This window comes from Cannabis sativa, chromosome 8, assembly GCF_029168945.1.
Source record: "Cannabis sativa cultivar Pink pepper isolate KNU-18-1 chromosome 8, ASM2916894v1, whole genome shotgun sequence".
NCBI lineage: Eukaryota > Viridiplantae > Streptophyta > Magnoliopsida > Rosales > Cannabaceae > Cannabis > Cannabis sativa.
In genome coordinates this window covers 46,148,462-46,158,974 of record NC_083608.1, presented here as the reverse complement: position 1 = coordinate 46,158,974, position 10,513 = coordinate 46,148,462, and the positions used below count along the sequence as shown (strand labels likewise).

General features: G+C 30.2%; 2 protein-coding genes and 1 non-coding gene across 3 annotated transcripts; 2 read left to right on the top strand and 1 right to left on the bottom strand.

Annotated features, from left to right (window-relative positions):
• Nucleotides 1-6,185: 6,185 nt before the first annotated feature.
• TRNAH-GUG (transfer RNA histidin (anticodon GUG)) lies at nt 6,186-6,257 on the top strand. The gene has a single exon. It is a non-coding gene; the product is annotated as a tRNA-His (tRNA).
• A 258-nt stretch (nt 6,258-6,515) lies between these two features.
• On the top strand, nt 6,516-8,187 carry LOC115700919 (uncharacterized protein At4g15970). Its single transcript, XM_061102081.1, has 3 exons — nt 6,516-7,068; nt 7,165-7,476; nt 7,570-8,187. Exons 1-3 carry the CDS (start codon nt 6,907-6,909, stop codon nt 8,068-8,070), a joined length of 975 nt encoding a protein of 324 aa, XP_060958064.1. The 5' UTR covers nt 6,516-6,906; the 3' UTR covers nt 8,071-8,187.
• A 10-nt stretch (nt 8,188-8,197) lies between these two features.
• On the bottom strand, nt 8,198-10,272 carry LOC115700920 (small ribosomal subunit protein bS21c). The gene is made up of 2 exons (XM_030628595.2): nt 9,752-10,272; nt 8,198-8,502 (listed from the first exon to the last, which is right to left on the bottom strand). Exons 1-2 carry the CDS (start codon nt 10,168-10,170, stop codon nt 8,388-8,390), a joined length of 534 nt encoding a protein of 177 aa, XP_030484455.2. The 5' UTR covers nt 10,171-10,272; the 3' UTR covers nt 8,198-8,387.
• Between the last annotated feature and the right edge of the window lie 241 nt (nt 10,273-10,513).

Here is a 10,513-nt window from a genome sequence, read left to right as displayed (position 1 = left end):
GAAAGTACCTTATAATTGGTAAAAGAGAAAAAGTTAAAAATAATAATAAATAAAAGACCACTATATTTTTATATTAAATAATACTAATCTGAAATAATTTTTTCAAACTTATTACATACAAATACAATTAATTATGCACATGTAGCAAACAAAACTAAGTACATAAGCAAAAACAGAATAACAAAAAAAAATTAATAAAACATACAATTTGCCGAAGTGGACACTTTCTACTTTCTAGCAAATACAACACTAAAGAGTTCCAAGCAGTTAGCGTAATACTTAATAAAAATTATTTATTCAAAAAAAAATTATTAAAAATCACATGGTCTATTAATTATAGAATCAAAAAAATTGTCAACATTATTACTATATGATCTATTAAAAAAATAATAAAACTAAAAATTGAAAAGTAAAAAATTAAAAAGAATGATACTAGTCACGTTAAATTGAGTTAAATTGGGTTTATTAGGTGATTTATACTTATTTTCGACCCGCCTAATTAATAGATTGGATGGTTTATAATTTGATTGGGTTTTTTTGATTTGTATTTTTTATCAATTTTTTCAGTTTGGTTTGGACAGATTATTTGAGTTGGACAGTTTACGAAAATTTTTGTACAACCCTACTGTAGGGGACAGGGAAGCGTTTGAAGTTAGCGGCCAGCCGGATGACAGCATTGGGAACAACATGTCGAGGGAAACCTCGATGATGATGGAGAAACGAAAGAAAACGATGGTGAGACAAGGATAGATTTTATAAAAACGCGTATTACTATGAATAAGATCCTGAAATGATTTGAATGCCTGGCGAGCTAGCTGAAGATCAATAAAAGTTGGTGGCGCAAGAGGCATTCTCACTCCATATGCAGAAAATATTGGCTTGGTTGCAAGCCAAACTCAGTAATACGAAGGAAGATATTGAAGAAAAATATCCCAAAAGAGCATGTCCACAAAGAGAAAAGAGTAAATTCCGCTGATGTTGAACCCTCTACTCCTGAAAAGGACAAAGGAAAGGCGAAGCTAGGTGAGCCCTAACGAAAAACTGTCCCAGATTCTCCAAGAAATAACGTGAATACAGTCAACCAACCTTCGTGGAGAAGAAGGTCACTGATGCCTTTGAGCTTGGACACCCTTCTGCTCCGCCAGACAGAGTTTTGCAAAACGATAGGCCTACGCTCAAGTGCATAGGTCTATTGTTAGGGGATGAAAAAACTGCCCTAGTGATTTAGTTAATTAGGACGACGGGGTGGAAGAAATCTCTCTTAAAGACAGTTGGTTCACTATTGACCTTCGTAGACGCTTGGATGCCAAACGTGAAAAAGCCAAGGGAGAAAAGACAAGGCCTTATGAAAATGACCTACAGAACAAAATCGACGATAGAATTCGTGGACGTCAGCTTCGAGGCAGTGACAAAAAATGTTTGGAAGAACAAATAATTGATTTGATAAAATTAGTGCGGAAGGAAAGCAATCTTTGGAAGATGAAGATCCAAAACTATTTTTACGTCTACTTTTATTATTGTGCTCTATAATTATAAATCTAATGCAAAAATTAATATATCATGTAATGCTCATTTAATAATTTATTAAAAATATAAAATAATAATAATGTAAATGTAAATATAAAATTTAATAGTATAATAATAATAATACAAATCATTTAATAGCAAAGAATGTTAACTAAAATTTTATGATAAAATATTAAAATTAGCATAATAGTAAGTATAAAAATATAATATTTATTGTGATGTAAATTTTCTATCATGTTATATTGTGATAAATTTATATCACAATTTGGTACACCAATAAAATAGATTTTTAACAAAATGAATTATATTTACATTTGTATGTTTGAAGATTCTTTTATAAGCATCAATGATGAACATGTGTACAATTTTGATGAAAACTTATTTAATTGGGATGTTTAGTTTTTATATAGTTTTATTTAAGTTGTATGACAATAGTTTATTAATTCAATGATATATTTATTGTTTTTTTTTTTAAAAAAAAATATATGAACATGGTAACAGAAACTAAAACAGTATGCTGTTATGCTAATCATATGATTAATTTGATAGATTAATGTATATATTTTTTTTGTTTGTAAGGATAAATTAATAAAAAAAAATTGGTACAATTATTAGGGTAACAAATTTTGAGCCCCCAATTGGGGCATACAAAACAAAGAAAAATTTCCATCTCATAATAATGTTTTATTACTTTAAATTATTTGATTGGTCACACGTCGTTGGCTGTCTGGCTCGATCTTGTCTTATGTAAACTCTTTCTCTCTCTTACCCCATTTGCTATTCTGCCAGATAAGCACGCCAGATCCACACTGCCACGTGTCCACATTCATCTGATCATCTAATCTCTCCCATCCAACGGTTACGATTGTGTGACTTTTCAGCTTGTTTATTAGCCACCTTATCCATTATTTATTTATATATAATCAATTATTAAGTTTGGATTTTGGATTGAAATTAGAAAAAAAAACATATTTCCGACTACTTCGGATTGCCACCAAGATGGGCCTTCCTAATTGGGCCCACCATTTTCACTCCAAATCACAACTTAATTTGACCAGCCACTCCACGAGTGACATGTGTAGGTCCCGATGATGACACGTGGAAACGATAGAAGTGTATTGACGGATGGGATTTGTCCAGGGATATGCGGTGCACCGTCCTCATTGTGTGGTTTTGTTTAGTGTGGGCCGTGGGGCCCACATTACGGCCCACATTATGCTTTGTTGTGTTTGTTCTCTTCCAGATCAGAATAACCATGTGGAATGTTTGTAGCCTTAAACTCTCCTGAAACGTGATTAGAAATTAAGAAGAGTAATTAACGCTCACTATCATTAATTTATTATTTATCAGTTATGAGATTATTATATTAATTTTTAAAAAAGTAAATAGAAATATTCATTAATTGACACATCCACGTAATTTTTTACAAGTATAATCATCTAAAATAAGCTAATTAAGTCGTTATAAAAAAATAGAAAGAAAATGTTAATATAAAGCCGGCCTTGAGATTTTGAAATTGGGTTGGTTTTAGAAAAAAGGTAAAAAAGAAAATTATTGGGTAGCCTGCCTAAACTAAATATTACATCAAAAAGAGTGTGAAAGAGTGAAATTCTAATCCAAATAAATATATAATAACAAAAAGTCATAAGTAATAATTAGTCTAAAACCTTTCACTAAAAAATAGGAATAAAAATATTTCTAAAAAAAATTAGGAATAAAAAAACATAAAACAAGGACTTACTAAGCTCATGAAATGCTAAAAAAATAACTAACAAAAAAAAAAAGAATGATTACATAAGGCTCTATTATTTTTTGTAATTTTTTTTTTTTTACATTTTAATGATTTTTCATAAAAACAATACGAAAACAACAAAAAAAAAAAAACTAAATAAAAGTAATATGAAAATAATATCTAAATAACATCAAAACAACAACAAAAAATAACAAACATACAAATAACAAAAAAATCAATACTAAATTAATAAGAGTACAACATAAAATAACCGTAAATAAAATTAAAAAAATCGTAAAATTATTAAAAATTCCATAAAATCTTATTTTTATAATTTTTTTGTTACTTTTGTGTATTTGTGAAATAATTCCAAAAAAAAAAACCCTAAGCTCATAAAATCCAACATCAAAGATCAAAAAACCACGAAACAATTAATTAATAAAATACACACAACGAGAATTTAGAATTCTAATGCAATTAAAAAAAAACATTAAACAACAATAAAAATAATAAAACAAACATCAAATAGACAAACAAATCCCCATAAATAGTCTAATTAATTAACTAATATTAAGAGAAAAGAACACAATAAAATAAAAATGAATAATTAAAAAATCAGATAGGAAAATAGAAATAAAGGATATTGTTAATTTTGTATACTCGACCGACACATCAACTAAAAAAAATTAAATAAGTGAGAAATTGCAAAATTCAATTTCTTGGTCAAATGTGATATTTTTTAAAACGTAAGAGATCCTATAATTTTTCATAACAACAACCAAAAACCAGAAAGGAAAAAAAAAACCATATGCATAATAAATGATGTGTTGTATGTACCATTTATTTCAATTAATAATTATGTGTCACATGTCTAATAAATTTTCAACTGAAATTATTAAGATAATTTAAAATATATAATAGAAAAATGTATGAATATGTGAAATGTCAATGGCCATATCTTTAAGAAAACTTTTGACGCAAAAGAAAGAAAACGTTTTGGTTTTTTTTTTTTTTACTAGTTCATGTATCATGCACTTCATCATTAATTAAAAGTCTTTCCCTCTTTTATAAAATAAAAATTATATATATATATATATATATTAAAAATAAAATTCCTATACACCGCATCACACATGGATAATTTAAATTAAGATTATAAATTTATTTATTTATTTATTTATTAATTTTGATATGTTTAATCACACCAAAATAAAGAATAACAGAAAATAGTCAATAATTTTTTTTTTCAAAAAATAAAAATCAATAAATTTAGTTTCCATAGCATCATATATATTTGAGAAAACCCAAGTTGTACGCAATAATAAAACCAATGTGAAAACATTATAATTCTTAAATAGTAATTATGACAATTGATGAAGTGGAAGGAAGGAGGACCACATATAGAGTTTATTAACGCAACAAAAGCTAATTATTATGTTTAATAATTAATTCATTTGATCCTTTTCAAAAAAAAATAAATAAATAATTTATGTACGACAAATTTTCAAATCCATTTTCAAAAATATTTGAGACTTTATTTTGTTCCGATCCAAACTCGAGTTTTGAAAAATAATTTCAATTTATTTAGGAATATATGATGATGATAATAATTGGAGATATTTGTGCTATAAGTACCCAGATCGACTAAAATTGATTGATTTATATTTTAGTGTTTTAAGTAAGATACATTTAGTACCGACACATGTTAATGTAGAATAAGTTACTTCAAAATCTTATTTTAATTTTTCACAAATTCAAAAACTAAAAGCGCGTTTGGCACAGTTTTTGAAAAAGCTAAAAGATGTGATAAAAATGTGTTTGGTAAACAGTCAAAAAAATAGCTTTTTGAAATTTTTTTGGAGAAGCTACAGCTAAAAAGCTGAAGCTGCTCCAACCCAACTTTTAGAAAAAATTATTTTATTTAAAAGACTATAATAATTTTTTTTGTACCAAAACTATATTTACTTTTTTATTACATATCAAAAAAATAAAAAAAAAATTAAAATAAACTAATTATAATAAAATAAATAATTTTTTTTTGAAGAAAAAAAAATAATTTATATTTTATTTTATCATTAACAAACAACGTCAACCTAGAATTTTTCTTATATACTTGAGTTTCTAATTTTTTCTAAGATAAAACATAATAAAAAAATATTATAAATTATTTTTATCAAATGCATATAAATTTATATTTGAAAAAAAAAATTAAAAATTTATAAAAAAATAAAATATTATATAAAATAAGTTTTACATATTTGATATTATAATAAAGTAGATTATAACATTATCATTATCATTATAATCTTGACAACTCACAGTACTTTGAAATTTATAATTTACCAAACACTCAACTCAGCTTTTTTTCACAGTTTTGTTACAGTTATTTTTTCTCACAGCACAGCTACAGCTGTTTTTTCCCACAGCACAACTATGCTAAACTGGCCCTAAGTTTGGTTAAAAACTTAAGACACAGAGTTCATAGTGATGAAAAGGGTCGGTCCTAGGCATAGGTGACCTAAGTGCGTATCTAGGATCCATATTTTTTGGAAACCCAAAATAAAAAATGAAAGACCTCATTAAGTTTAAGCTTTTATTTAGGTAAAATTAATTGTATTGTAAATAACAAATATTCATAGTTTGGTTAGTTGAGATGTATGATACGTTACACAATAGTGTGAGTTCAAGTCCCATGACACTTTTTTCAATATTTTTTTAGGCCTATATATTATGAGGGTCGGCTCTGCTGATGAAACTAGACAAAAATTATAATTTTACTAACATTTAGTATTTATACAGCTTAAAAATTCAAAACTTGGGCACTTATCTCACAAACATCTCTAATAATTATTAAAAAAAAAACACTAAACATGGACAAAACAAAACATTTAGAGAAATTTTAGTTAAGTTAATATCTAATCAAACAGTGGCTGTAGTTTAGTGGTAAGAATTCCACGTTGTGGCCGTGGAGACCTGGGCTCGAATCCCAGCAGCCACACAAATTTTTATTTTTAACCTGTATTTTTGTTCTAAAAGATTAGTTGCACTAATTATTTAACTAAAATAGATTATATTTATCTATTTATATACATAATAATAGAAAGTGTTAGCTCAGATTTTGTTAATGATAAATGGGATGTTTATATAGATAAAAAGTGTTATGTCAATTTGTTTTTCGCTAAAGATGAATTGGGATGTTTTTATAGAAGAATTATAGTGATAATTTCTCTAAATATTTTACTAAAAAAACCTCTAATTATTATTTGCACCCTCAAATTTAAGGCAAAAAGGAAACATTGAACAATTAAAAATTAATGACCAAAAAGAAAAGATCGAATTGAAGATTTATAATAAACCAAAATGTGACTGTTTCCTAATTAGGGAGCAATAGTCAATGTGTCCAATAATACAAGTTAAAAAATCCAAGCAAATAATGACAATTTGATGAGACATAATGGCAATTTATCATGAAAAAAAATCAATTCAGATATGGAATCTATCACCAAAATTAACGTCTGGATTTCCCATGACAAAGAACATAGTTTTAACCAAAACAATATCTTTCATATTAGAAAGTTTCTCTTTGAATTGGGTGGCATCTTCTGCTAACTTTTACCATTGAAATCCTGTTTTTTCCCATAGCCAAAATGAGAGAAATTAGGCCTTTAAGACTGATAAAGTCTCCATATGTTCTTCTAGTGGCATTTTTTATCATCCTCATCACTTGTTGCATTGTTTTGATCAATTCATCAAAGCCATCATTCTCATATGGGACTTGTGGAACAACAAGCACTGCTTCTCAAAACCCAGTTTGTAAAATAGCATATGCTTTCATTTTGATGTCAGAAGTTAATATACAAACTTTTTCTTGAAGTTAATATATTTGTGCATTTTGTTGTCAGAAGAGCTTGGAAAGAAATGAACTGGTACAAGTACTAAGGAGAGTATCCATGGAAGACAGAACAATTATACTAACAGGTATTGTTGATGAAGCCTGGACGAGTCCTGGCTCTGTCCTAGACCTCTTTCTGGAAAGCTTTCGACTAGGACAAGGTACTGAAATGCTCTTGAATCACTTGTTGGTTGTTACTATTGGAAACAAAGCATATCAACAATGCCATTCCTTGCATCCACATTGCTTGGAGCTCACCCCAATTGGTTCCATCAACAATTTACTGTTGGATGTGCTCAAACTAGGTTACAGTTTCTTATTCACTGTAGGTTCTTCACATTACTTGCTAGTTGAAACTATTTACCTATATCATGTTGGTTTATTATGTATGTTGATCACAAATTGATCTGGATTGCAGGAAGTAGATGTTATGTGGTTTAGGACTCTAGTTTTCGAGATAAACCCATTGCACGAAATCACAATCCCATGTAATTTACTCTCTCGTGGATCTGAAAGTGAAAGAAACAGACCGGGTAGAGGACTATTCTACGTGAAATCAACCGAGCGAGCAGTCGAGCTATTCAAATATTGGAAGTTTTTGAGGACTCTATATGACACTTTTCATGTGGAATCTCTATGTGAAAATTTGAGAGAGCACCAGGAGTACACTAAAATGATTGGAGTCGAGATAGATTACCTCAATGCATCCTATTTTGGTGGGTTTTGCAGTGGAGAAAGTAAGGACATGAACATGGTTTTTACCATGCAAGCAAATTGTTGTAAAGGAGTGGAGAACAAGGTCTATGATCTCAGACTTGTTCTTGATGGTTGGAGAAACTTCACAGCACAACCATCTAATTTCAGGTCAGGAGTGGGCATGGTGCCCTCTTGGAGAGCACCAACCAAATGCATAGCATAAGATATGATTTTGTTTATATATTACATAATGGCTACCCTTGTTCTAAAAGAGACCACCATTAGGTGGTGCACTAGTATTTCAGACACAGAATTAATTTTCATGATATGATTGCATTGGTGAACTCAAATTGATTTAAGAATGAAATTTATTACTTTTATCTTTCTATTCAGACAAACATGGATGAAATTATGCACCAAATTAGCAAAAAGAAGAAGATAATTAACTTAAACTGAACTTACACAAACAAAATGCCTCTTAAAGTCAATCAAGGATGAATTTTCTTTTCTACAAGTTGAAAAACTCTGGAGAAGATGCAATCAATAGGGAATGTCTCCTGCAGGTAGATCCCAGTTGTCTTCATCGTCAGCATCCCTCTTGTTTGTAGGTGCTTCGGTTTTATTTCTTTCCAAAAATCTTGGTGGGGGGCCTCGCCTATTAACAAAGCACAAAATAGAACAAGATCAACAAGCAGTTTCAAGAGGCACCAACAAAATTTCTCTACTCAAAGACTCTTCTATGACCATATTAATTCATAAGGAAAATAGTATATCAAGCACAAACCTTTATCACCTGTTATAGTGATCACCAATGTAGAGCAAACATATTTTGTATGTGTGTATCTATATAGTACCTTTATACATACATAAATATAGATTTAAAAAAACTAGACTCCCGCTATATCAATTGCTACATAAACACCCTCCTGTGGATTCAAACCTCAAACATTGTAGAAGCAGAGCAAAGCAGACCATTTGAACTAACAAGAAGTGAAAGCTAAAACTCACTCCCAAAAACTAGCTTAAGAGAGGAGGGTGTCCAATAGTTACATACTACTAACTAATCCCATAATTAGCCAAGTTGGGATCCTAATAATACATCTCCCTTTAGAGTCAAAGTCCACTGCGGCCTACTTTGCGGGGGCCATCTGGGCTTAAACTTGCTGGTTGCCCTTTTCGTGAAGTTGGCCCAAACTGATATCACTTGACAATTACTTGAGTAGAACTCACTCCAATAAGCTAGCTTAAGAGAGGAAGGTGTTCCAGTACTATTAACTAATCCCATATGAGAAACATCGGAAAGAAAATTGAAGTAACATTTGGTTGGGAGGAATAAAAACATAAGAATAGGAATGGAATAAAATTTAAAATACATAAATAAAATTGATAAAAATATTATTAAATTTTTTCTCATGCATTGGAATAATCTTTTCTTATTTTAAAATGGAATAGTCATTCTACTAAAATAGTGGAAAGGTGGAAAGGTTCTATTGGAGCGAAATTCTAATACTTAACATGCAACCAAACAAAAACCAAACAAAAGAATGAAATTATTTTCTTTTCATTCCATTCCATTTCATTACATCCAACCAAACACCACCTAAATTCAAAGAATTGAAAAGTGTTTTAGCCTTCTGCACTCCATTTTTTTTACTCTATTGTTCTCATCTAAAGCAAAATCACACATTAACACATAAATTTCACTTCAGCTGATATTATGCTCAATTCGAAAAAGTATAAAGCTATGCTTTTTTGATGTAAATATGCTATGAATTTCACTGACATAACAAACATTAAAGAAAAAAAAAACCAACAATTGTATTACTTATTTACTCATATTTTCCACTAAATTTTCAGACCAACCAAACAAAAACAGAAAAATGTAAAGAAGAAAAAGGACAAACCTTTTGCGATTACGCTTAGCAGCCTCACGATTCTTGCGCTTCTTCTTCTCCTGGGTGTTCTCATGGTACCTCCTCCTCTTACACTCTTGAATAACACCAGCCCTCATAACCTCTCTGCGAAACCTGTTAAGGAGTCTCTCCTCAGACTCGTTGTCATCCACTACAACCTGCACATTGTAAGCCGATTTGAAGAAAAGGGTATTCGAATAAGCCAAAGAGGGGCATATTACGGAGGATAAGGAAGACGAAGCAGAGTGAGACTCTTGTGCCACTAGCGAGACCCTTCCATCTCTGACCTTTTGGGATTGGGTTGGAGAAGTGGTTACAGGGACTTGGAATGGTGGTAATTTTGGCTGTGGCGGTGGCTTTGTGGGTAAGAGGAAGGAGAAGAAGTTACTGAGAGGGGATGAGGCAGCCATGGATGGATGATTTGGCCAAATGCTGTGTCTGTGTTTCACTCACTGGTTTTCGTTTCGGTTTTATCCATTTCGCTTTTCTCTTTCTGTTTTTGGGATAGGATTGTGTTGGGTCGGGTCAGGTCAGGTCTTTGGGGGCCTAAAAACGGGTACGGGTATAAACTGCCCCACTTGAAAATAGACTAATCTTTAAAATACATGTCGTTTTGTCTTGTGAAGGGAAAAACGGCACCTAAGTTCCCATGATTCTTAGGTATACACAGTCCATCCCTTCTTATTCATGATTCTTTTTATTTCTAGTCAATGTGAGACTTTAGTTGCATACCCAATAATTCTCTCCTCAAAT

Coding starts and splice junctions, on each gene's coding strand:
- LOC115700920 (XM_030628595.2), bottom strand. CDS start 10,170: ATGGCTGCCTCATCCCCTCTCAGTAACTTCTTCTCCTTCCTCTTACCC. Junction 8,503..9,751: donor GCTAAGCGTAATCGCAAAAG/GTTTGTCCTTTT, acceptor CTTTGTTAATAG/GCGAGGCCCCCCACCAAGAT.
- LOC115700919 (XM_061102081.1), top strand. CDS start 6,907: ATGAGAGAAATTAGGCCTTTAAGACTGATAAAGTCTCCATATGTTCTT. Junction 7,069..7,164: donor GCACTGCTTCTCAAAACCCA/GTTTGTAAAATA, acceptor TGTTGTCAGAAG/AGCTTGGAAAGAAATGAACT. Junction 7,477..7,569: donor GTTACAGTTTCTTATTCACT/GTAGGTTCTTCA, acceptor TCTGGATTGCAG/GAAGTAGATGTTATGTGGTT.